General features: G+C 54.7%; 9 protein-coding genes across 10 annotated transcripts; 3 read left to right on the plus strand and 6 right to left on the minus strand.

The window, feature by feature from the left end:
- Positions 1 to 60: 60 nt before the first annotated feature.
- LMH87_005892 (uncharacterized protein) lies at positions 61 to 606 on the minus strand (the record flags this gene model as incomplete). The annotated part of the gene is made up of 1 exon (XM_056203691.1): positions 61 to 606. The coding sequence occupies one exon, from the start codon at positions 604 to 606 to the stop codon at positions 61 to 63; it is 546 nt and encodes a 181-aa protein (XP_056059123.1).
- Positions 607 to 960: 354 nt separating this feature from the next.
- Positions 961 to 2,218, minus strand: LMH87_005893 (uncharacterized protein; the record flags this gene model as incomplete). The annotated part of the gene is made up of 6 exons (XM_056203692.1): positions 961 to 1,378; positions 1,428 to 1,662; positions 1,710 to 1,818; positions 1,868 to 2,005; positions 2,063 to 2,106; positions 2,152 to 2,218. 6 exons carry the CDS (start codon positions 2,216 to 2,218, stop codon positions 961 to 963), a joined length of 1,011 nt encoding a protein of 336 aa, XP_056059124.1.
- A 639-nt stretch (positions 2,219 to 2,857) lies between these two features.
- On the plus strand, positions 2,858 to 4,399 carry LMH87_005894 (uncharacterized protein; the record flags this gene model as incomplete). Its single annotated transcript, XM_056203693.1, has 1 exon — positions 2,858 to 4,399. One exon carries the CDS (start codon positions 2,858 to 2,860, stop codon positions 4,397 to 4,399), a length of 1,542 nt encoding a protein of 513 aa, XP_056059125.1.
- Positions 4,400 to 5,090: 691 nt separating this feature from the next.
- On the minus strand, positions 5,091 to 6,376 carry LMH87_005895 (uncharacterized protein; the record flags this gene model as incomplete). Its single annotated transcript, XM_056203694.1, has 2 exons — positions 5,091 to 5,561; positions 5,648 to 6,376. The coding sequence occupies 2 exons, from the start codon at positions 6,374 to 6,376 to the stop codon at positions 5,091 to 5,093; spliced, it is 1,200 nt and encodes a 399-aa protein (XP_056059126.1).
- A 2,294-nt stretch (positions 6,377 to 8,670) lies between these two features.
- Positions 8,671 to 10,803, minus strand: LMH87_005896 (uncharacterized protein; the record flags this gene model as incomplete). Of its 2 annotated transcripts, XM_056203695.1 has the most annotated exons (2): positions 8,671 to 9,219; positions 9,279 to 9,281. In XM_056203695.1, 2 exons carry the CDS (start codon positions 9,279 to 9,281, stop codon positions 8,671 to 8,673), a joined length of 552 nt encoding a protein of 183 aa, XP_056059127.1. The 2 variants fall into 2 exon arrangements, with proteins under 2 accessions (XP_056059127.1, XP_056059128.1); XM_056203696.1 differs by having other exon boundaries at positions 8,671 to 10,803.
- A 3,278-nt stretch (positions 10,804 to 14,081) lies between these two features.
- On the plus strand, positions 14,082 to 15,801 carry LMH87_005897 (uncharacterized protein; the record flags this gene model as incomplete). The annotated part of the gene is made up of 2 exons (XM_056203697.1): positions 14,082 to 15,634; positions 15,711 to 15,801. The coding sequence occupies 2 exons, from the start codon at positions 14,082 to 14,084 to the stop codon at positions 15,799 to 15,801; spliced, it is 1,644 nt and encodes a 547-aa protein (XP_056059129.1).
- Positions 15,802 to 16,670: 869 nt separating this feature from the next.
- LMH87_005898 (uncharacterized protein) lies at positions 16,671 to 18,680 on the minus strand (the record flags this gene model as incomplete). The annotated part of the gene is made up of 3 exons (XM_056203698.1): positions 16,671 to 18,054; positions 18,107 to 18,270; positions 18,600 to 18,680. 3 exons carry the CDS (start codon positions 18,678 to 18,680, stop codon positions 16,671 to 16,673), a joined length of 1,629 nt encoding a protein of 542 aa, XP_056059130.1.
- Positions 18,681 to 20,451: 1,771 nt separating this feature from the next.
- On the minus strand, positions 20,452 to 21,897 carry LMH87_005899 (uncharacterized protein; the record flags this gene model as incomplete). The annotated part of the gene is made up of 2 exons (XM_056203699.1): positions 20,452 to 21,562; positions 21,653 to 21,897. The coding sequence occupies 2 exons, from the start codon at positions 21,895 to 21,897 to the stop codon at positions 20,452 to 20,454; spliced, it is 1,356 nt and encodes a 451-aa protein (XP_056059131.1).
- Positions 21,898 to 23,381: 1,484 nt separating this feature from the next.
- LMH87_005900 (uncharacterized protein) lies at positions 23,382 to 23,731 on the plus strand (the record flags this gene model as incomplete). The annotated part of the gene is made up of 2 exons (XM_056203700.1): positions 23,382 to 23,493; positions 23,547 to 23,731. 2 exons carry the CDS (start codon positions 23,382 to 23,384, stop codon positions 23,729 to 23,731), a joined length of 297 nt encoding a protein of 98 aa, XP_056059132.1.
- Between the last annotated feature and the right edge of the window lie 1,294 nt (positions 23,732 to 25,025).

Consider the following 25,025-nt stretch of genomic DNA (forward strand, 5'->3'; position numbering starts at 1 on the left):
TTGACTTGAACGACTGAAGCAAGTTGGCTTGCTCTCGTACTGTGAGGACGGATTTACTCGTCACGGGGACGTGAGAAGACTGCTTCTGATGTAAGTCATCAATATCCATTGCATCTGGGTGTTGCTCTTTTCCGTATTAGTTGGGTCAATTCGTACCGCGGATATGCAAGTCATACCAGTAGCGCCGAAAGCAACCTGGCTTAATTCATCATTGGCTAGGAATGCCAGAGGTTTCAATTGAGCAACTTGTGCCTCCATCACTGCGAGGCCGTTTGATTCTTGTCCCGTGAGAACAGTCTGCACTGGTTCAACAGGCAGTCCAAAGTACATCATGGCCAGTTTGGTGGGCACATCAGAGCGGACGCCCTTGAATCGCCCAGCCAACAAAGAGTTGTAGCGCTCTGTATTCCGTTTTTGCAAGGCATTGAGGTCAGATCGCTCTTGGGTGAAGAATTGTCGGATTTCCTGGACGGTGAAATTGTCGAGTAGAATATCCCCGAGAGTCTTGTCCGAGGTCTTTATCCTGAAGTTGAACATGGCATGGACTTTTTCCCAAGCAAGATCGCTGGGATCAATTGCGGGATTGAGTCTCCGCTCCAGCGCCATGTTTTCGATGTTGAGATGGGATCTGCCAAAGAAACTTGAATGTTTAAAGAAGATGAAGACGGCAGCAGAGCATCTTATGTTTATTAAGAGATGGAGCCGCGTCGGTGGTCAAGGCACAAGCAAACATGGCTGAACTGTTTCGCAATCGAACAGATAAAACCATGTCTATTTTTAGTATAATTTGGTGTCTTGTATGAGAATTTGACATTGATTGGTTCCTGTATCTGTACCCGATCATCTGCTTGTGGCGCAATGTTCCTCGTGCTTCACGACAAAGAAGAACACAGGTGATAACCTTTGCGCGCCCTTCCCAGGGAAGACCTGATGGCAAAAGCTCAGTACCGAAGCTCCAATTTATAGATAATTTACCACCATGCTCTCCAATTTATCTTGGAAGTCAGAAAAGTAGTTTATAGCCTGTATGATTTTGCCGTGACTGGATCCGAACCCGCTTCTCGCAAATGCCAGCCTCCAGCCACTTTCATTGCGTAGAATATCGTTGAAATCATCTCTCGTGTATCTCTTGTTCAGAGAGACTTTACCAGAATTGGTAAAGACACTTGGAGCGGAACTCTTCCACCCATCAGCCGGCGTTGTAGCGAGCTCCCTTAGCAGTGACGGCGAGACGGTAATATGCTGCACGCCTGCGAGCCGCATCACGTCGTCGATAGACGTGAGCGAGGCCGCCAGTATCCGGGTTTTTGCATTTATTCTGGTATAGTAGCTCTGCGCTTCTACGCAAAAGCTGAATGCTTTGTGCTCGTCCACGAACCTGTTCCTTTGTTAGCCCCCGGACAAGGAAGTTTGCGTATTGCGCGCACTCTTTGTCAAAGTGGACTCGCAGCTCATTCACGTAAGGGGCAATGTAGGTGCACCTGGCCTCTGCCGCCAACGCCGCTTGCTCCATGCAAAACATTGTCGTCGCTAGAGTTGGTATGCCCCGTGCTTGCAGGATTTGGCAGGCTTCTAGGCCTTCCCACGTAGCAGGCACCTTGATGCATATTCGGTTCTCATCTTCCTCGTCTCCTACCAATTCCTTGAACATAGTGACGAGTCCTTGAAGAACGTTAATTCTGGAGCAATGATATTGTACATGGACTTACTTTCAGCGTTTCTCACTGTTGCTTCTGTAGAGAAGGAGAGTTTCGGGTTTGTCTGAACATGAACGTATTCCGTCGTGTATGGAAGAAAGGCCAATTGTAGTTTGACCATCTTCTGCAGTTAGTAATCCGTTGGTTACATGCTATGTTGATGGCCTTACGGCAACTTCTACCACCAATTCATCTCGTGTGATATCATCATCTTCCATTGCAGTACGGGTTGCAAATTTAACGGCTTCCTTCCAAAGTTGGCGGTGAAACTCTCCGCCGTCTCTCGAAAGCTCAAAGTAAGCAATTGCCTAGAGAATGACCGACCTGAGTGTGTTTCATTCATCAGACAAGACTTGATGACAAACCTGATTTGATGTGCAATCCACGAACGGGCCAAGAGACTTCGCGACTGTGTCTGGTTAGCGGTTGCCAACTCGCGATTCCAAACAAGTACCTTCAATGTCCATCGTGTCGCAGCCAACCTGACTGGTTTGGCGCAGGGTCTCCAATAGAGTCGTCATTTTCTTTGAAGAATTGAGCATCAAGCGATCGATAGGTTGTAGTGCGCAAGCAAGTGCCTGTGAGGGGGACTCCGGCTGGCTTTGCTGGCGGGGTCTAGCGCTGCCATGTATAGGTATTCTGGCTATGTTTTAAGTCCGTCCTGCCACGTTTCAATTTTATGAACTCTTGAAGATTCAAACATGAGACGAGAGAGAGCCAGATTAAATATCAGTGTTTTTCTTGCATATTTATAGCTATCAAACCGTCCTAGGGGTGGCCACGGCTGGATTGGACGGCTGGGCAGCTCTGGGGTGCCGGCGACAGTGTCGCATCGTTGGTGAGACTATGCATTACTAGATTAAAAGTCAGAGTCACGTAGATGATCTTTGGCGAATCCTAATATTTGCATTATTCTCCCCCGATTTTTAATTCCCAATTGTGGCCGCCTTTGCCTCACTTTGCAAGAGGCGGACCCAGTCACATGACGGGATTGGCCGGAAGCGTTGCCGTCAGTCAAGTGTCAAAAAAAGCTCCAAGCCTTCACACATGCGACGCTATTAACACCTTGGACCCGGTACACGACAGACCACAGCTTGCTCTGGCGGTTTCGGCACGCATTGGACTTCTCGCGGTCGCGTCATGACCCGAGGACGACTAAAATGCGGTCTTTACAGGTTTTAAAGCACGCATCACGACGACAATGCCACGCTGCCGGTAGGCAGGGAGCAGCCTCCGTGGCCGCAGCCAGATGGCTGTCCTCTGCGACCTCGAGCGCTCATATGCCCCGCGTCTCTGCCGCTTCGTTACCGGTCGGTGGCGCGACGTTTTTTCTCTCGAATCGGCTTTTTGATCGCTCGAGGTGTCTCGATTTTCTCGTCTTCACCGGCACGGCTCGCGCAACGTCAACTGCGGCGACTTCGACGTCCGCAAGCGACGCAACATCATCACAGCAGGTCCCCGAAGGCCAATCCCTCGAGCAACTACCGCCACATCGTCGGAGGCAGCTCAGGAAACAACAGCAGCAAAATGTGCAGGGTAATGGCGAGGAAGCTCCCCTGCCACCGGACGCTTCTTCCCTCCTGACGACACAGGCCGCGGCACAACCTGCGCAGTCCTTCCGACGCACCTTTTCGACCTTTCTCTCACTCTCAAAGCCTCGACTCACAGTGCTCGTTGTGCTAACCGCCATGGTTCCCTACGCTCTCTACCCCGTGCCCGAGATGCTTACCCCGTCCATGACCGAGACGACAAGCCTGAGCCCGCTCACGCTGCTGTTCCTCACCACCGGCACCGCGCTATGCTCGGCCAGCGCAAACGCCCTTAACATGCTCTACGAGCCCGATACCGATTCCAAAATGACACGGACAAGGAACAGACCGCTGGTGCGGCAGCTCATTCAGAAGCGCAGCGCCGCGCTTTTTGCAATTGTGGCTGGTGCTGTTGGTGCGGGCGGCCTGTATTTTGGCGTCAACCCGACCGTCTCCGCCCTGGGTGTTGCCAACATCGTGCTATATGCGGGAATATACACGCCGCTGAAGCGTGTCACGGCTTTTAATACCTGGGTCGGCGCCCTTGTCGGTGGTATCCCGCCGCTGATGGGCTGGGCGGCTGCGGCCGGTGAAAGCGCCACCAAGGATGGCTCATGGAAGGAATTACTGCTCGCCAGTGACGGCTCTTCCATCGGCGGATGGCTGTTGGCTGGTCTGCTCTTTGCCTGGCAGTTCCCTCACTTCATGGCCCTGAGCTGGCCCATCCGCGAGGAGTACAAGGCCGCGGGCTTGCGCATGCTGGCCTGGACAAACTCAGCTCGCAACTCTCGCGTGGCCTTGCGCTACAGCCTTGTCTTCATTCCGATCTGCGTTTCACTGTGCGCCGCAGGTGTCACGGAGTGGTCGTTTGCGGTGACCAGCTTACCTGTGAACCTCTGGCTCGCACGGGAGGCGGTGCGCTTTTGGAAGCATGACGGTCACAAGGGCAGCGCCAGAGGTCTCTTTTGGGCGAGCGTCTGGCATCTCCCTGCCGTACTCATGCTGGCCATGCTGCAGAAGAAGGACATGTGGAGCAGGGCTTGGCGTGGTCTGTTTGGCGATGCAGCAGACGAAGAGGGCCTTTGGGAAGAGGAAGAGCTCCAGGAGATGGCCGGTATGACAGCCGATCGCGTAAAGGAGGCAACCAAGGCTCTTGACCTGCCCCGCAGGTGATTGTCTGCCTTGTCTTGATGCGCACTGTACAAATTATACGACTTCTCAAATCTTGTTTTATTATGGAGGTCCACTCGGAGCATAGCGCTGCTCTCTGGATGGCTAACGCGGCCTGGCATTGTCCTGGGCGGACTTGCAGGTCTTGTAAGATGTACAAAAATCATTGCATGGATAGAATATCATAACTTTTCTCTTGTTGAACTGAATGAGCTGTTGAGCACACGATGCATTAATAGAATATCCGTAATCTATCGAACGATGATGCACATGCTAAAATGCATAGCAAAGAGGAACAAGCTAAATATAATCTCAAGCATTCTTTTCAAAGAATTCAAAAACTGACGAGCAGAAAACAGCGCAAAGGAAGGTGAGTCTTTCATAAGCAATCATGACGAGATCCATGCTGAACAAAGTTGCAGAACAAACACGAAAATATGAAAACACCTCGACGCCAATTCCTCCCAATTATATCATAACTCGGAAACTGAAAACGGACAATCGCCAGCACACAAAGGAGATTAAATGAGTGACTAAGAAAGGGAAATGTCTGGCGAGGCCAGACGAATGAACAAAGGAATGGTAAGGTGCAGTGACTGGTGAGTAGGCCGTGGATAAAAACCAGAAAAAGAAAAAAGTATCAAGTTATAACAAAAAATGGCAAACCAGGATCAATGACTGTTTTTCCAGTCCATCAAGCGCTCTCGTTGCCGCGTCGCGAGACGTATCCCGGATGCAGGCTCCCCTCGGAGCTGATACTCGACGAGTACGCGTGCTGCGGGTGGTACTGCGCGGCAGCGGCACCGCCGTACATGAGCGTGCTGTACGCCCCGGGGTGCAGGTGCGCCTGGGCGAGGTGGTGCGGGTGCGCGAGGTACGCCGTCGCCTGTGTCGTCGTCGAGGCAAAGGATTGGGCGACGTCGTGCGGGCTCGGGGGCGCGCCGGCGCCGCTGGGGCTGCTACTGTACGCGGCGGCCATGGCGGCCGCGGCCGAGGCGTCTGCTTCTTCCACGGGGGTCAGGCCAATGCCGGAAACGCCGCTGTCATCGTCATACCCTGCTGCGGCGGCCGCCGCGGCGGCCGCCATGGCGTTGGCGTCGAAGCGCTGCCGGCGGGTGGCGGCGCGGGCAACGCCCTGGAGGTTCTTGAGGCCGTGGGAGAGGCACTGGACCACCGCGTCAGTATTCTTTTCCTCTTGCAAACTTTCTTTTCCGCTGCAGACGCAGGGGCGGGGAAGAGGAGGCAACGCACCGTTTTCTCGACATAGGACCACTTCTCGCCCGTCTTCTCGGCCAGCGGCCGCCAGAGCTTCTCGCGCATCTGGACATACTCGGCGGCGATGCGCTCCACGCGCATCGTCTCGTCGTTGCCGCGGCCCTTGCTGTCAATCAGGCGCTCGTGGCGCTTGCGGCAGGCGTTGGACGACTTGCTCGGGAAGAACTGCTCCTGGATCTGGCTCCAGTTGAGCCCCTCGCTGCGCGCCATGATGAGCTGCTTGTCGTCGCGGATGGACCACGCGCCACTGCTGGGGCGGTGTCTGGCATCGAGCAGCGTCTTGGCCTCGGCCTGCTTCAGCAGCTGCTTTTGTTTTTGCTGCTGGTGTTGCTGCTGCTGCTGCTGTTGTTGTTGTTGCTGCTGCTGCTGCTGCTGCTGTTGGTATTGTTGCTGCTGAGGCTCCTCTGGCATGGACCAACCGCTGGTACTGGCGCTGCGCCGTAGGTCCTGCTGCTGGTCCACTTGCTGCTGGTACTGCTGGTACTGCTGCTGCTGGGGAAGGACGGCGGCACTGGCATGGTAGGCATCATAGACATCCTGGTCGGTGCTGGGCATGGAGTAGTACGTGGCCGTGGTGGTATTGGTAGGCATGCGCTGCTGGTGGTAGGCCTGAGCCTGTGCGAGGGTGTTGCGGACCTGCGCCTCACGCCGGCGGGATGTGGTGGCCGAGTCGCTCTGCTGCCTCGAGTGCTTGGAGCCCTTCATGGTTGCACAGAGAAGGTGTAGTTTGAGGTGCTTTTTTTGTGGAGGGGGTGTGTATTTGTGTCTGTGTGACCTCGTCACATCAAGAGTCGCGAAACGAGGTTATTAGAGATTATTGGTGATGGAGAGGATGTTTTGGGTCGCGGCCGGGTGGAGATGAACCCGTCACACCAGTGCGACGGTTGTATGAGACGGAGATGAGAGAAATAGGAAACCTGGCCAAAAGAAGATGCAATACAGCAAAACCAAGACGAAACGACGATGTTGTTGCTGCGGGTTTGACAAAAGGAGACGAGACTCAAGGAAAAGGAAACTATAGGAAAATAGGAAACCCAACAGGAAAGAAAAAAACACAAACCGTCTAGGAAATGTGACAATAGGAAAAAGAAACAATTGATTGGGAAAGAAACTAGAGAATCAGAAACGAGTATTACAAGACCCGGGCAATGGGACTTACTTAAAACATCGGGTTGGACCAAGTGCGACCCGTTTTGAACGGTTGGCGATTTGCGTGGCCGTCTCTTGGGCGGCGCTTGGCGGGATGAAACAGACAACTGGGCCAAAAATGGCAATGAAACAAAGCCCATGTGTCTAGAGCAGCCAGAAATCGAAGAATGCAGAGCCCGCATTGGCTGGCCGGGGGTCATGGAAGCCAGGACCGCAGGTACAGAGAGGGGCGGGACATCTCACCGCGGGCGGCTACGGTTCGGAAAGGGGACTAACCGCCAGTGTAGTAGGGCTACAAAGGCGGGATCATCTCTGGATTGTGGTGTACCTGCATCTGGAGCCGTTGTATGGAAGTCGCTAAACCTGTTCAAGAATGGGGGGGTAGCATATTTTCCTATCATCAGTGTGTTCGATGAGGCGTCGGGATGGGTTAAAGACGGGCGACTATCACGACAAGGGGAGTAGTGTGGGAGCGGCGCGAGTTTGCGATGCTGCAGCCCAAAGTCTAAAAACGGCAACGAGCGGGGTCTTGATTCGATCTGGGATGAGCTAGATTTAAAAAAGACCCAGTATGGGAAATGAAAGGGGCTGCTTGCAGCCAACATGAGCACGCAGGGTGTGTGTCTCTCTCTCTGCAGGCGCGGAGTAACAGGTGAGAGGAAGGGGGGTGCGCGGTGGCAAGGCTATACCAAAGACTTCTCTAGAGGAACCGAATTCCCGGGAAATAATGCTAAATAAAACGCTCAAACACACCATTCTACATCCTCAGCATGTATATTTCCAGTGTAGAAGTGGGCAAAACGGTACTTGAAGTCTTGGTTGGTTGGTGTAAGTCGGCAGTCTCCACCGCGACGCTGCGGATTGGTCGAGACCAGGCTGGAAGCGCGCGCCTCCAACCGACAATTGCCTCTTTGGGAGCTGAACCGCCCACTAAACAACAAGGAAACATAAAAAATAAAATAAAATAAAAAGAATCGTGGGGGTCTGTTGGAAGAAGATGCGTGTGGAGACCCAGGAGTAGACGAAGAAAGAAAACTGAGAGAGTTGGGGGGGAAGGTTCTATTTCGGGCTCATCAGCCCTGTTTCGAGATGCTGCGCAGTTGTCGCCAACGATTGGCTCGGAGCAGCTCTCCCTCGCCCAAGGAACAAAGGCACTGTGGACGTTGTCCGCACTAGGCATTACTCGGTTTCTTTGCATCTCAGCTTCATTCATTACTGATTTCTATTTTACTGTCATTTTTCAAAGCGGGAGCGGGAAATAACTCTATTTTCGCCCGTTTGGGAGGAAGAACGCCGCCGCCCGCAGTGGGCCGAGGAGGTGCGAAGCCCGGCGCGTACACCTCACATTATGCTCTCAAACGCTCGACAGATGTATTAAATGGTCCATCATCATCGACATGGCTTGTATTCGTACTAGTGTCGTTTCAAGTCGGGTGAATGAGAAGCAAGGCATGTAGGGCAGCCATGGAAGGCATCAGAAACACATGCTCCTCCTCAGGCAGGGCAGTTGATCCAGGCCACGGCCCCAGAGCCGTTCTGTGCGGCCGCTCAGCGGCATCAAATATATAGTTTGATCTTTTAAAAGAGGACAGACATCACCGGTGTTATTGAAAGGTCATGATAAAGCTGACATTTTAAATCATGTAGAAATGTAAACAAGCAATTGTACAAAATAAAAGCAACCCAAAAAAAATTATCCATGGCGCTACCCGGTACCCGCCCCGGCCAAGAGGTTCTCCCAGGTCCCAGCACCTATAATCGCTGAACTAATGCATCGTGTGATTTTTATTCTCATGCCGATAAAAAAGAAACACTAAAGCCATCCTCCTGTCCAATTTTTGTGTCATCATTCACAGATGCGAGTCAGGCATCTTCTTATCCGCACAGCAGCTACTGCCCGCCGCTGCGCTACCAGAATTTAAAAAGGCAGTGCGCGAGCTGAGATCCTTGGCGACGGTCGAGGGCGGCACCCACAGCGCCGGGTTCCTCTCGAAAAAGTTGGACGCGCGCATCATGATCATGACGGGCTCGGCGGGCATGAGCGGGAAGTCCTCGCAGCGGGGGAAATGCGTCAGGCCAAACTGCACGTAGCAGACAATGTCGGTGTTCTCGATGTTCTCGTCACGGTCGACCCAGTCGGTGATGACAGACGAGTCCGGGTGGCCGGGCTCGCCGGTCGACTGGCAGACGTAGTCGCCGGCGGGGAAGAGCTCGTAGTCCTTGTAGGGCAGGACGAAGAGGCTCTTGCGGGCGAAGCCGGCGCGCTTGTAGACCATGCTGCCGGGCTTGGCGAGCAGCGCGGGGCACTGGTTATTGAGGATCTTGTAGCCGACGGGCTTGTGGCACACGTCGTTGATGACGTTGGGGTTGACAATGTCCCAGTTGCGGCCCGTCTCGTGCTTATACTCGACGGCGCCCTGCTTCGCCGTCCGCAGCGGCGTCTTCTTGCAGTAGAAACCATTGCCGTACGGGTTCTCGGCCGAGCCCAGCGGCGCCTCCGACGTCACAGCGTCGTTTTGGATGACGGTGTTGTTGGTGCCGTCAATCTCGGGGTCCACGCGCAGCGAGAAGATGTGCTGGTGGTTGTGGGCGGTGATGCCGCGCGCGACCTCGGTGCCGTATGGCGCCGCCGTCTCCGAGGGGTGCATGCAGTACGAGTTGAGTATGCCGGTGAGCTTGATCTCAAGCTTGTAGGTGCCGTCCAGGGTAAAGGTGTGGTAAAAGGCATACTCGTAGTTGGCGGCGGTGATGATTTGCGAGATGATTAGCTTGCGGTCACGGGCCAGAACGGTGCTGGCGTCGCGGTAGTCCATATGCTTATAGAGGATGCCATTGTCCTCCTCGTGTATGCAGATGGCGTTCTTGAGAACAGCGGGGAGACCGCTGGAAGTGGACATGATGCCGTCCATGTAATGAATGGCACCCTTGCAGTCGCATCCGAGCTTCAACGAGTTGGTCATGAGACCAGTGCCGTACTCGCCGACGTCGAAGGCGTGCTTTCGGTGGTGAGGGGGGTCAGGGTTGCCGTATGGAACAACCATCTCGACAACACTAATGCGGTTGAAGAGAGTGCGCTCACGGCCCTCATAAGGATCGTCGATGCGGACGTCCGAGATGACAATACCTTCGCGGTAGTTGAAGCCAATGTGCATCTTGTAGCCGGCCCACGATAGCTCGTTGCCGCGAATCTGGAAAGAGACACCCTCGGGCTGGGTAATGTCGAGGGGCTTGAGCTTGTTGGTGTTGTAGCCCTGCTCAATGAACTCGGGCAGAAAGTTGTGCTCATCCAGAGGAGGCAGCGTGCGCTCGCCGTTGACATAGCGAATGTCGACGCTGAGAACCTCCTCGGCCTCGGTATCGGCGACGACGCAGAAATCCAGAGGGTGAGCGTACTGGTTGTCGTTGGGCGAGTTGCGGTAGTACGCAAGACCCTGTTGCAGGCGGCGGCTGAAGTCCCAGCGCTCGTCGAAGCCGACGGCCCAGCCATCCAGGTACACCTTGGACATATCCGTGATGCCAATCTCCTCGCAGGCGCGGATGACACGGGGGTCCTTGCGAGCGACGCGCTCCATGACATCGAGGTCCTCGAGCGTCAGCGTGGGAGCAACATTGGTGACGGGCTTCCACGATTCAATGGTGGCGTGGGTCAGGTTGGCAATCACTTCGGCACAGCTGTTGCTGCCTCTTTCAATAATGATGGCAAAAGCCTTGCGCTCCGGGCGGGGGCCGGCGCCGGCCTTGAAGGCGGCGTACTCGGCCTTGCGCGGCTCGCGAAGGGTGACGCAGTTGAACTTGATCTCGACAGGGCTTGCCTTGTCGCGGATCATCTTGACCGCATGGGAGATTTCCTGTATCGAGAGCTGGTCGAGGGGATGTGTCTGATGTCTGAGGCTGGCAGCGGTCTTGGGGCAGTAGTCCTGCTCCGGGTAGACCTCATAGCCAGCTATGACATCTAGATCTGGCTGTAACGCGGGATTAGCCATGGTGGAGGTTGCTTCTGTAAGCTGTGGCTAGGAACTAAGTGTCTGAAGAGGGAAGAATGTATAAAGGGTAAGGAATAAGTGAGACGACGAGGTCTGAAGCCGTTGGAGTCTGTATTTGCCAAGAAGAATGGAGGAAGAGATGATAAAACAACGTCGGAAAGGCGTGTAGAGTTATATGCACATCGGAAGACCTTGACCGAAACTTGTAACACAGATGGATTTTACGAGCCCACGAGGCCTGGCATGATTTTAGGCTTAGTTTTAGTTTGGGGGTGTGGAATAGATCCATCCGCACCACTTCGGCGGCCGAGCAGCTGGACCACCCCGAAGGCGTATCTAGCGTGGGCCTTTGTTGGCCTGTCGAGACGGCGCGGCGTCTGCTGCGGGTTGGGTAAGCCGGGGAAGCTGTCAACTGGGCTGGATGATGAGATTTCCTAGTACCAGGTGGATGTCAGGTACCGGCGGCACTCCGCGGGTCGGAGGCGCTGCTGTTTTCCTGCAGAATGGAAATGAAGCGACTGACAGGCAACGAGGCGGGGGCGGCGGCGGAAATGGATTTCTCAGTATTGGATTCGGTGGCGAGCCACGACTACATCCGGGGGAAACAACACAGAGCGGGCTACATGGATCTGGTAGGTGGGGGACGAAGCGTCACAACGTGCATGATTAGCAGTAGATTTGCGGCAGGCTGGCCGGGCTGTCCACAGAGATTGGACAGGCGGGTGGTCACGCTGCCGACTGCATCTCGGACGACGCGGCGGTGCGCCCCCGCTAGCAGACGTGACGAGACGGCGTCCCGTTCGGGGGACGACTGCAAACGCCACCACAGTTGCCTTGTTGCCATAGAATTGAATGAAGTTGAATGAAGCAGGCAAATGCCGGCAGCACGAATTCTGGCCATGGGTTGCCGGCCGACCATCGGCGTCGCGCGCAAGCACATCCTCGCATAAAATTAAAGTCGGGTGTTCTGGAAGCAAAAGAATTCTTCTCCGCCTGCCGCCGCCCAGTATTGCGCAGCACAGCGCCGTCGTTGTTGCGGGTCCGGCGTCCGCGGACCTGCGTGCGATGGCATCCATGCTTCTTAGCCTCAAATTCTGGGGCGCCGATAGCGAATGGAGGAGGCGGCGAAGACCGCTTGGAACAAAGATGTGGGACTCGGCCGGATTCTGGGGTCGTTAAATTGTTCCAGATTAGAAGATGCGTGATGTATCTGGGGTTGTGATTGTGGTCGTTCGCTGTCCGCGAGCCGCGAGGAGAAGAAGAGGAGAGTTTCGTCACGGAAACTACGGAATGATTAGGAACGATATTGTAAGACGGCAGAAGAGAACTGGCTGTACGAGTCCCTTAGACGGCGCCCGTGGCTATCCCTTGCTGGGCCGCCGAGGAGTCCGTGCCATTGCTGGTGCAAAGCGATGTACCGTCGTCTGAACTCGCAGAAAAACTTGTTTCTAGACTTGTTAGGCGGGCCTCAGTGCGACACTATAAAGCAACGACGGGCCTACGAGCACAGAAGGAGCCATGTAATTGAACATGAGGATGGAATACGAAAAAGGAAGAAGGCAGAAAGAATGAAGTTGTTTGCAGTGTTTAGAAGCTGGTAATGTCTCAATTTGGGTTGGGATGCTGCGTTTGCACGTTGAGGCTCTGACGGGCCGCCAAGACGCTGCAGCTGGCGAAGGGGTACCTGTAGAGTACCTCGGCGAGGAAACGCCATTACAGCACATTACTATCACCTAGGTAGGTACCTACCTACAGTGGCTGGCTGAGAGCTGTTTCTGGTGCACTTTAAGCTGGTTTGGCAGTTACACGGGGGAAGTAAGCAGCGTTCCAGCGACTGCACCGGGCCATTTTGCGAGCTGCCAACCAGAGTCACAGTGCGTAGGTACAGTTCAAGACCACCTTACAGCTCGTGCTGCGATAATACCTTACGCCACATTCTGCACCCAAATCGCCCGTGTAACCCCTGTAATTACAGGCGATTCATCAGACACCTGAACGTTCCCCCACGAAGATGCGCGATAACGAGTCCACTTTTGCGCGGGGCGTCAAGTGTCTTATCAGTATTGTTCGACTTGCTCGTATGATATCCGATGGTAGCAGTTGGTCCATTCGTTATCTCGCAACGATACGCAAAAGGAAGGCGAACCGATATCAACAGAGTTTAGGCACACAGTTGTCAACCGAGATGATGCCAGACAGTTTACTACGCTATCATGTTGAAATACACTGGCGCGAGACACAGCGACGGGCCGCAAAAGTACCTTGCAGGTATCTCAGCCGTTCTCCTGCTCGAATGAAGCTACCCCACTTGGGCTTTCGTCGGCGGCGCCCCCATGTCTGTGATCCCCAGATTTTTTCCTTCACCTTCTTGGTACCAACAACGCTCATCATCAACATTCCCTTGGGACGTCTCTTGCCGAGTGTTCCATCAACACGGGGCTGAGCGACACTGTCCACTCCCCCCCCAGCGCCACAGACATCTCTTGCCCACTTCTCCAATTCTGGCATTGCGTTGCCGGCGCTCCTGCGCTGCCTCTCTCTCATCAAGCCTCAGGCCAAGACAGGCTTATCCTGGCCTCTCCTCATATTTCCGCTGGCAACTACGTATCCTGCACGCGACGAACGGCGCTAGGGTTTCCCCAGAATTACGCTCCTCGCCGTTCCGAAGGCCCCCCCTTCCCTCACACCAAGGCTGGCCGTGTGTATCTCTCTGGGACGGTGCTGGTTTTACTGGTACATGTCGCTATCTAACTAGGGTCTCCTGGCCGTAGGGCGCATTCTGACCCCATCTTCTCACCATCCTCCCCTCGCATCTCCCGAACCGCACTCGGTTGACCACAGACCACACACACACACGCCCCCGGGCCTCCCAAGCACTGCCGCCCTGCCCAATGGATGAACTGCTTGAAGAAGCGCCCCCGGTCTTTGGTCCATTACTTAGGTCGGTGCGATCCTCGACTAATCGCGAAGTGCTATCCCAGTAGCTGCACGCTTCTCCTTCCATATATACCAGCACAGACTCCAACGCCTCTGATTGATTGGAAGGCTCCGAGTATTTCTTCAGATTACTCCTCATCATCATTTGCGCCACGCCTCTTATTCACCTCGCCAACACTTACATTAACCACGTCCCCGAACAACTTGAACAACTGATTGACCGGTTCTTTCCGTAAAGCACCCGTTACCAAACCGCTGCGCTTTTTTCCGTCGCGTCGCACGGTATCTCCTCCGCTAGAGAATGAAAGGGAACCACATCCAATTCAAGAAAAACCCATACAATGGACGGCGACAAGGCGTACCTCGACCGGCTCGACGGAGTCGACCAGGCTGCCCTGGACGCGGGCGATCTTGCTGCGCTCGGCCATGCTGAGACGCTCACCCGCAAGTTTGATATCTGGAGCATGCTCGCTCTGGCCTTTTGCATTCTCGGTACCTGGAGCACCTGTGCCCAGGATCTGGCGACCGGCCTTCTCAACGGTGGCCCTGTGGCTATCCTCTGGGGTCTCGTGCTCGTCTTCGCTTGCAACCTCTGCGTCGCCGTCTCTCTTGGTGAACTGTGCAGCAGCATGCCTACTGCCCTTGGCCAGGCCTTCTGGATCTCTCGTCTGTGGGATACCCCGTGGGGTCGTCGTGCCTCCTACATGTGTGCCTGGATCAACACCTTTGGCTGGTGGACCCTGACTGCATCCCAGAATGCCTTCATGACCCAATTCCTCCTTGGCATGAAACTCATGTTTGATCCTGATTGGGAAGGCGCCAACAAGGGCTGGGTCAAGTTCCTCGTCTACATCGGCATCACCGTCGGCTTTTCCGTCTTCAATCACATTGCCTGCCGCAATGAAAAAGTCCTACCAGGTTTCAACAACTTTGTCGCCTTTGGCTTCGTTGGCCTCTTCATTGCCCTCATCCTTGGCCTGCCCATCACCGTCGGCACTAGACCCCAGCTGCATTTTCAAAGTGCGGCATTTGTCTTTGGCAAATGGACCAATAACACTGGCTGGAGCGACGGCGTCACCTGGTTCCTTGGTCTCGTCCAGTCGGCCTACGGTCTCACTGCCTTTGACTCTGTTATCCACATGGTGGAAGAGATCCCCAATCCCCGAAAGCAGACACCCATGACCATGTACATGTCGGTCATCTGCGGTGCTGTCTCTGGTTGGATTTTCCTCTGCGTGTGCCTATTTTGCATTCAGGACCTCAAGGCCCTCCAGGAGCCTGCCTCGGGTCAGCCGTTCATCGAGCTCATCCAGGACGTCGTTGGCCTCAAAGGTGCCGCTGTGTTCGTCGCCCTGTTCACATTCAATGGCATGGGCCAGGGCATCAGCGTCATGACTTCTGCCTCGCGACTTACCTGGAGTTTTGCTCGCGACGGCGGCATCCCCTTTGCCCGCTACTTTGCCCATGTCGACGCGTACTGGCTCATGCCTGTGCGTGCCCTTTGGCTGCAGGCTGGCATCATCTCGCTCGTTGGTGTCCTGTACCTCTTTGCCGATACTGTCCTGCAGGCCATTCTTAGCGTCAGCACCATTGCCCTCACCATCTCCTACGCCATGCCCATCATTGCCCTGATGCTTGCTGGCCGCGAGCGCCTCCCGCCCGGTGGCAGTTTTCGCCTCGGAAAGTTGGGGCCGTTCCTCAACTGGGTCTCGGTCATCTACTGTAGCGTATCGACCGTCTTCTTCTTCTTCCCCTCGGCGCCCAACCCTGGCATCCCCGACATGAACTGGGCCATTGCCGTCTTTGGCATCATGCTCGTCGTCTCCATCAGTTTTTGGTTCCTGCAGGGCAGGCGCACCTACATGGAGATGCAGGACTTGCCCGAGAATATCCTGTACGCAGATGCCGCCCACTCCCCCACGACTGCACGCTCCATGGCCACCAATCCTGACGAGAAGAAACCGATCTAGGGTCAACAGTGATGCCGCCCCTGAGACGTACGGCACGTTTGAAGCCGACTCGTCGCAGTCGTCAACTGCCGGACCGTCCTCGGCTAGGTGACCTCGAGGATGTATCCAGTCAGCTCGTGGTGACGGGTGCGTGGAATGGGAAGACGGTTTCGTCGCACCTAGTGTGTGATTGACAAGCCCGCAGCAACTAGACTGGCCGGGTAGGATGATGAGTCGAGGGAAGGAAGTAAAGAAATGAGAGGAAGCGAAGGAAAATTAGAGAGAAGAAGAGGTGGGAAATTTATGCTGTACTGTTATTGGTATATCCAACATACATAGTTATTCATTCATGTAGCAATGGTTGTTTTAGTGCTGCCTTTCGAATCAACAAACCTTTGAACAAGAGCACAATGCAAAGTGACAGTGAGCAATTCAAAGTCGTAGTCAATCGGGGGCTTGCCATCGAATATGGCGCGTTGGACGTGGGAACATGGTGCGAGGTGCCGCTTTTGGCCGGCCGGATCGCTGGCCGAACGGGCGAGGAGGCCCCGGGGGGTGCGTGAGGGTCGAGCAGGCCACAAGATGGCACCACTTTGGCTGCGGCATGCGTGAGTGACTATAGGCGGATTGGCCGGGGCCTAGGCCTTTTTTTTATTCGTTCTATTTGTATATTTGATGACGCAAATTTGGTAGAAACAATTTGATGTTTATTGTAATTCCCAGTGCCCCAAGGGGGGGGGGGGGGGGGGATGCTTTTTACATGGCGCGCTGGAGAGAGAGAGCACATTTGGTGATCCACCGGGCCCTAGAGGTTGAGCATGTTTCTGTCCATGATATCTTGCTCATATGGCCGCTTCAGAATACTTGAACATAAATTATCCAGTATTTATTTCATTCATCGAGACGAAAACTTAGCAATTCTTTGCTTCATTATTTGTTGCTAACATGTTTCTTACTTTTACTTTTTTATATCGTTTTATTTTACAGCTTGGCGCCCAGGTTGACGTGGACGGCCTTGGTCTCGAGGTACGAGTGCAGACCCGCCTCGCCGAGCTCCCGACCGATGCCGCTCTGCTTGACGCCGCCAAAGGGCACGGCGGGATCGCTGTCGTTTGACGAGTTGATCCAGACCATGCCGGCCTCGAGGCGCTCGGCCACCTTGTGGGCGCGCTCAATGTTCTGGCTAAAGACGGCAGCGGCGAGGCCGTACTGCGAGTTGTTGGCGAGCTTGAGAGCCTCTTCTTCCGTCTTGAACGGCGTCACCGCGACGACGGGACCAAAGACCTCTTCTTGGAAAATGGTCATGTCCTTGGTGACGTTGCTGATGACTGTGGGCTCAATGTAGAAACCCTTGCCATTGCCGGCGGTGGCCTGGGCCGAGGCGCCGCCCATCTCGACCTTGCCGCCCTCCTTCTTGGCGCCCTCGATAAAGGACAGAATTTTGTCGTACTGCACCTGCGACACCTGCGGGCCGTGGGTGGTGGACTCGGAGAAGGGGTTGCCGGTGACGGCGGTGTTTTTGATCTCGGTCTTGAAGTACTCAAGGAACTTGGGTAGGACGGTATCTTGCACAATCAAACGCGACGTGGCCGTGCAGACCTGGCCTTGGTTGCTGAGAATGCCGATGTAAGCCCACTTGGCAGCCTGCTCGAGGTCGGCGTCCTCGAAGATGACGAGGGGCGACTTGCCGCCGGTCTCGAGGGTGATGTTCTTGAGGGTACCGCTGGCCATCTTCATGATTTCACGACCAGTAGCGGTGGAGCCGGTAAAGGCAACCTTGTTGACGTTGGGGTGGGTAACGAGCGCGGTGCCCGTCTCACGGCCGAAGCCGTTGACAATGTTGAAGACACCCGGGGGGAAGCCGGCCTCCTTGACGAGGGTCGCAAAGTAGAGGATGGAGAGCGGAGTCTGCTCAGCAGGCTTGAGAACAATGCAGTTGCCGGTGGCAAGGGCCGGGCCGAGCTTCCAGGCGGCCATAGCCAGGGGATAGTTCCAGGGAATAATTTGCGCGCATACACCTACGGGCTGGCGCAGGGTGTAGGCAAACTTGGCGCGGGTCGTGGGGATGGTCTGGCCGTGAATCTTGTCGGCCCAGCCGGCGTAGTAGCGCAGGGTGTAGATGACCTCTTGCAGGTCCTCGTTGAAGGAGACAGTGTAGGGCTTGCCGTTGTCCCAGGTCTCAATGGTGGCGAGGACGTTGGCATGCTGCTCGACGAGGTCGGCCAGCTTGTGCATGAGGACGCTGCGCTCGCGGCCGGCGCAGTCGGCCCAGGAGGGGTGCTCGAAAGCGGCGCGGGCAGCCTTGACGGCGGCGTCTACATCTTCCGCCGATGCAGCCTCGACGGAGCAGATTTCGCTGCCATCACTGGGGGGATGTTAGCGGAGAATGGGGGAGAGCAGAAAAAGAGGTAGCGTACGCAGGGCTGACGCTGGTAATCTTGGTGCCAGAGCTGGAGGCGACAAACTCATTGTTGATGAAGAGGCCGGTGGGGAGTGTAATGTCGAGGCCGTTGGGGGCCTTGAGCTTGGTCTGGAGAGCCATGCTGTGTGTGAATCGGGGGCGGAAGATGAAGTCAAGAGGCTAGAGTAAGATGTGAGATTCAGATGATGAGGTTGAAAGATGTAAATTGCAGTAGAAAAGAAAATATCAAGCAGGATGAGAAGCTTGCGGGGTGAGAAAGGTAGCTGGTAGGCAGTGGACGCTTCTCCAACTGGTGGCGGGGCAGCAGCAAACGGCGTAGAGGAGAGGAGGGCGACTGCGGGGAAGCTCAAGCTGGTACTACTGAGCACGCTATGCCAGTTGATGCAGCTGGATGCAGCTCGTACATGCAATTATCGATGCGGTATGAGCTGGTCGGTGGCAAAGGTACGGAAAACGGAAAGGATGCGACGCTGCGAAGCTGCACGAACCTTGGGGTGGCTGCGTCGGAGGCACGCTCTGGAGGGTGCGGGCTGCCGTGACACTCGTGCCGCCGCGCGGAGGGCGTTCATCTCGGAGGAGTTATCGAGGGCATGTACAGTATCGGAGTAAGCTATCGCAGGTATCGATGTATAACCCCCAATTCCGCGTCGACTGGGGTGGATACTATCGTTAGGAGCTTGCCTCGACGTGCGCGGTGGCTGATGAGAGAGAGCTTCCAGTTCCAGGGCTTCAGTGGCTTTGATGCAGAGCGCGCCGCGCCGGCTGTCCGCGGCCCCGAACCCACTGCAGCCCACTAGATTACGGCAGACGGGGCGTATCTGCAGTGGGCAGTGGGCGCTGATTCGCCCTGCAACCCTGCTGAGCTGGCGGCATCGCGACCCACCCAACTACTCCGACCCCCAGAGCTGTCTCGGCCGCCCGCGTAGTCCGCAGTGGAGGCTGCTGCATGGGCGAGATTGCTTCCCGTGTTGGCATCTCATCGAAGCGCGGACGAGCCAAACCCCCAACACTGATACAATCTGCAAACTGCAAAACTGCTTTTTGGTTCTCCCGGGGTAATCAAGTCCCGACGGTCCTGCATCGGAGCTCGATGTCTTGCTGAGAGTTGCCCTCTCCGAATGCCGACTCTCTCTTCACACGGCACGGTTTCACCAGTCGTTTGATGCGTAACTCTATTGAACGATGCCGTCCTCGAACCAGATTTTTCTTTTGGCCATTTTGAAACAACACGTTACGAATCATTCTATAGCAGCCCCGAAAATAACCATCGCTGGCAGCGATCACGCTCCGGCCACAAGCTTGAAAGCTGGCTGGCCCAATACAGCGGCACTAGAGCTTCCGAGCTGTTGAACTGAACATTTTTTACAAATATTGCTCTTTTCTCACAACTCATCCCTGGTCTCTCTATTCACCTTGGTGCCTGAAGCCACTCCAAAACATGTCGTGTTGGCGCAATTCACCGTCACTCTGTTCGGGCCGTCACTCCTCGGCCCATCAACTCGCACACTGTTTTCGTACTTGTCGAAACAACGAATTACCGTAGAGGTCTATATGTATCACACCGTCGCTCCGAAACAGCCCTTCAGCTCGCTGGAAGTTGCAGCACTGTTCACGCCGCACCTCTTGGTCGTCGCCTTGGTGGCCGCCATTGCCCGTAGCGGTCGTGTCCTAGCAGAAAACCAAAGCGTCTAGCGGACCAACAATAGCTCATCGTATTTTCTAGTTTATCCTGTATTCAAGAAGAAAATATTGCGCGGCTTCGAGAAAAAGCCCCTTGCAGCAGACAGCCATTCAGACGAGTCTGACACGGCGACAGTGCCACCCTTTCTCGGGGCGGGGCTGCCGGCACCAAGCTTGATTTTCGGAGCGGCGCTCCGGGAGCCCGGCCCAGCCGTGCCCACCGGCGCAGCGCCAATGACACGGACCAAGCTGCTCGCATGATGGCGGCTTCGGCAGGAAGCGCCTGTTCTTATGCAGAATGAGCAACGTAAGTAGAAGGCCGCTTTTTTGGGCCATTCCCGATATCTAGCTAATTATTCGCTGGTAGGCCGTAGCTTGTCAAGGAGACCCTGACAGATCCCGTCGTGCGCCGCTACAGCAATAATGGTTTCCTCTCACCCATCCAATCACTCTTAAAACCTCCGTTTCTGTCTTCTTGCTACATAAGCAGGCCAGGAATTGTCCGCGAATTTCACAGGCGGGACTGGTCGAGTAGCAAATAGGCATCATGCTGACAGGGCAGCTTTTCATTGCTCCGCTGCGGCGGTCTGCAATTCCCCATCAGGTTCATACACGTCCGTCCAAGCGCCGGTGATGGACAGGAAGAAGAATGTCTACATCTCAGTGGTCAATTGCATCTACATGATCGGCACCGTCTTCGGCGGCCTCCTCATGATCCGCCACTAGGCCGCGTACAAACTCTCCAACAAGGTCGAGCAGCTTGTCCAGGACACCCTCCTCTGTCCAAAAGTGGCCGGCCGTAGGCACCTCGACAGCCTGAAACCGCGAGTGCTGCGCGCTCGCCAGTCGCGCGACCCACTCCCGCGCCTTGTACGGCAGGACAAACATGTCCGCATCGCCATGGACCGCCAGCGTCGGTTGCCGCACGAGCTTGGCCTCGGCCGGGTCCTCCTCTGGCCGCCGCGCACGAGACAGCGCGTTGGGAAGCAGCCGCATCGTGACAAGGTGAGACGCGAGGCCAGGAATCGGCGAGATTAGCACATATGCTTGCTGGGGCCCCTCGAAGCCCTCAAGTCGAGGCAGTCGGCCTTCCGCCGGCTCATGGGTGCGTCGCTTCTCCACGGCCAGGGACCCGTCGCCGTTCTCTTCTGGCACCTTCTCAAGCGTCGTTTCCGAGGAGAGATGTCGGTGGTGGAGGTTGGATTTCGTCTTGGCGACGAGCTCGTGCAGCTTCTCCTCCAGCTCGCGAGATACGCTCCGGCTCCGGCGGCTGGAGCCATCTGTGCTGGACGGCCTGCGCCGTGGGCTCATGGCGCCTTCGTCGCCGCCGACACGAACCCCGCGTTTAGAAGGGCTTCGCTTGGCATTGATGGCCTGCAGCGCTTCCCGTGTCAACCTTATTAGTGTATTTTGCTGCTCGGCTAGGCTCGCCGCACGCAGTCGTATTTGCGCTTCGTTTGATGCGCTCGACGGCGACGCAAACGGCTCGAGAATCGCCTCGAGCGGTGGAAGCTGTGCGGTAATAAGCGACCCGTACGAATAGCCTCCCACGACTAGCACGTGTTTGTGGTCTGATTTATCGGCAGACTCTCCGCTCGCTGCATCGTCGAGGTTTCTGGTCGGTTCGTCGCCTTCTTCGGTAGCAGCGCCAGCGCCCTTGAACGGCTGGAGATGGTGAATGTAGTATGCTAGAAACGCAATGACGCTCTGAAAATCGGAGCGCTCTGGTCTCGACGTCCATGATGTTTTGCCCGCTGAATGGGACGCCCCCCTGTCGAAAAAGTTAGCTGGAGCGGTCCAATTGCAAATTTCGGCCAAGCCTGGCTTCCATGTGCGCCTCCTCCCTTTCTCATGTTCTTACCGAAAATTGAACGTGCCTAGCAAATAGCCCTCGCTCAGCATTCTAGCCCCGACAATCTCAACGACTGGGTCGTCGAAGCTGCCACCCAGCGGTGCGTACGGGTGCGCGAGCACGGCCGCGTGTCTCTTCCATGGGGACGCCCGCGAGCTCGCTCCAAGTGACGGAGGGTGGTAAATACGGCAGTCAAGAGGAACGCCGTCGTGTACGCTGGGAATCGTAAATGTCAACGCGGGCTCGGGTAGCATTTTGGCAGCGGCATTGTGCGGCTGTGTGGCCGCGGCGGGGATGCAAGGAGCAAAAAAGCCTGAAGCCACGCGGCAGGGGGGTTATCTTGACCGTAGCATCGTCATCACGAAATCGGCGTCCCACCCCGCTACATTGCTCAACGGTCACGACATATTCAATGGCCCGCCGCTCTTTGAAGCCATTTCAAGCCTCCGAAAAGAATAGAGCACTGCAGCCTGGAAAATGCTTCCTGAAATATTTGTTCTTCTCTTTGTCGATCTTACTTTTTCTAGCCGTATGTGAGACGCCTAGTCTCGTCAAAGCTGCATATATTACACAATAGCTAAGCGCCAGAGCTAGTATGAATACCCAAAATTCTAGGACGAACAAGCTGTATCTTAATCACTGCGTATCTTTATGTGACAGTTGTGGGTTGGGATTTTTTTTGGTCGTGCCTCAAGCCGACAACAACATAGGAGTATCGGCCTACTGAATCTCTACCACCTTGATCAGCTCACGCAAAACCGCCCAAGCGAGAGCGTCGTATTTACTACAATGGGGGGCCGAAACCAAGGGCGCATAATGTTATACAAAGGCTTATGGAAAGTCCATCGTCCAATCAACTTGAGTATATGATACTGTGTCACACGACAGCCTGAACAGCGCGGCAATGAAAGAAGCACGATGTGCAATGATTCTCGGCCATTTCTCGATCCGCTGACGGGACGCAGAATACAGACATCGTCTAATGGTGCAGTTCGGATAGCTTACTGAGACTTTTGAGAGAGAATAGCCGCTTTTCTTGCATACAAGGCGTCATCGCGTTTTCTTGTAAGGTGTCGCCTCGCCCGGCTCTGTCGGGGTGGCGCTCGTTGCAGCCCATGAGGCGGCACTTTCGTTCAATAATTGCTTTTCAATACCGTCATCATTTGCATCTTTTTCGTGAAACGGGATCTCGTCGTTTTATGCAACCTGCACGTCATTAACCCCGCCGCCGAAATACGCATAGATGCAGTCAATACCTAACACCAATGCCAGCGGACAGCGTAAAATAGAGATGATTATTCCATCATTATGCCAGGGAAAACATGGTTAGATGCCATCATAGTTTGTATAAATTCTTGCAGTCCACGGGCTCTAACGAGCGATAGATTAGTTATTCATGGTGAAAGAACACAACAGACGCAACCTTTCCCAGTACCTACGCAAGACAATGATTGGCGGTTATGCAGTCATGCACGTCGCACACGGGTCGGCGGGGACTCGGTCGTCTACGTCAGATACGAACAAAATCAGGGTTACCATTCCCGAGACATGCAAGCAAGAAGTTTCAGAGACGTTTTGCAGCCCTTCGTATGATCATGGGTGGCGTCGAGAACAGACATATATTAGACTCTTTGTGCCACTTCTCGCACCCTTTCTCTTCTTTAATCTCTCAAGCTATTGTACTTAAAACTAATTCAATCTCTTACATCATCATCCAATCTTCTGTCTCAACGCCGTCATGGTCAGAATCCTTGCCGTCGTTGCTGCTGTCGCAGTCGTGGTTGCTCCAGCCGCCGCCGCCAATTGCAAACCTGGTCTTCGATACTGCGGCTACGTACTTATTCAGACAGGTACAAAGATCTTCACTGCTATTTGTGTACCATTTTATGAATGATCTGTATAGGGCTATACTATGACCAAATCGTCGAGGCTCTTGAGAAGGTCGGCTCGCCTGTCGACGCGGACCACGTTCTGCAATCGCTGTTCTTCTGCGACGGGGGCAAGCACGGAGATATCCACCAAATCGAATACTGTAGCAATATTTGTCGCAATGGTGGCGCCAACAACAACGATTATTGCAAGGCTTAAATGCTGGGTAGGGGGGCGTGTTGAACCGCTCGGTTTTGCGCCGGTCGATTTGAGCGGGCTTGCACTAGCTTGCGATGCAAGTTGAATATTCATATTGGCGTAGCTACCCTATTATGTTCTGGTATGGATTGGAGTAAACAATCGCAAAAGTCTCGAGGGGCCTTTCTGGAGCTTTGTGAGCCCAACTTTTTCTAAAATCGTTGTGAGCTTATAACTTGATACATGTTCTGGACAATCATACGCCGGTAAGCTTCTGCTTTCGACAGAGCTGCAATGAGAAAGACAATCATATATCTATGTGCATATCTGAGTACTGGCCGCCGGACGAGCCGGTTGCTCCACGTCCGTCTTTACCCGGCGGCTAGATGGCACTCATGTCCCGTACTTGCCTGTAATATCCAAAGTGACCATTCTCACTTTCTGATTTGTGACAAAAACAGAGCAACACGAATCTTGTCCCCCCCGTCACCCCGGAGGCTGCGCATCGGACTGTCCGAAATGCGACCGGTATGCGGCATTTCATTGTTCAGCCTCGACCGAGGCTATTCTCCGACAACGCCGTGAAATGAGGTGATACAAAAATGACAACACGAAAAAAGAAATTGAAAAGACAAGAAATGCAGGGCAAAAGGGAGGTTAAAATTAGTATGTACCGAAAAGGGCCATAACTTGATGCAAGCTGAGCTCGACGTATCAGATGTTGCGCCGTTGGAAGCTTCATCAGCCAGCCACAAGCAAGCCTGTTCGTGGGCCTTTGGCCAGGTACCATGCAGCCATAAACGCAAACTCCCAGGTGCTTGATAAGCCGAGGACCCTGAATCCATCCCGATTGCGACTTCCCAAAGAGGACAAAAGAATAGCACATGTGCTGTGCACGCGCCGGTCTTCGCGGAGAATGGGACGAGTTCCAGCAAGTATAAAATGACCTTGGATTGCTCTGGATACAATTCCAGTTCTTCAACTTTTAGGTTTTCCTTCTCTTTCTCTTTCCTCCGCTTTTTGCCAAGAAACAAAACAAGTGCAGTATAAACGTCTGCACCTCCATTCACAATGTGAGTAGCTCGCGTGCCTTGTCGGCCCTCCCTTGTCTCAACGCCCCCTCGCAGGTTTCTCAACTATGCCGTCGTCCTTGCGGCTTTGTCGACCCTTTCTGTGGCATGGCCACATATTGATGCTTGCCGCAACGCTTGGCCTGGTACGTAAAGCAACCTGCCGTCGACACAGCCCGCCGAACTTTGACGAGGCTTACACGAAAGCGTAAACAACAGCTGAGCCATGCGCATACGTCGCTGCC

This window comes from Akanthomyces muscarius, chromosome 1, assembly GCF_028009165.1.
Source record: "Akanthomyces muscarius strain Ve6 chromosome 1, whole genome shotgun sequence".
Classification (NCBI taxonomy): Eukaryota; Fungi; Ascomycota; class Sordariomycetes; order Hypocreales; family Cordycipitaceae; genus Akanthomyces; species Akanthomyces muscarius.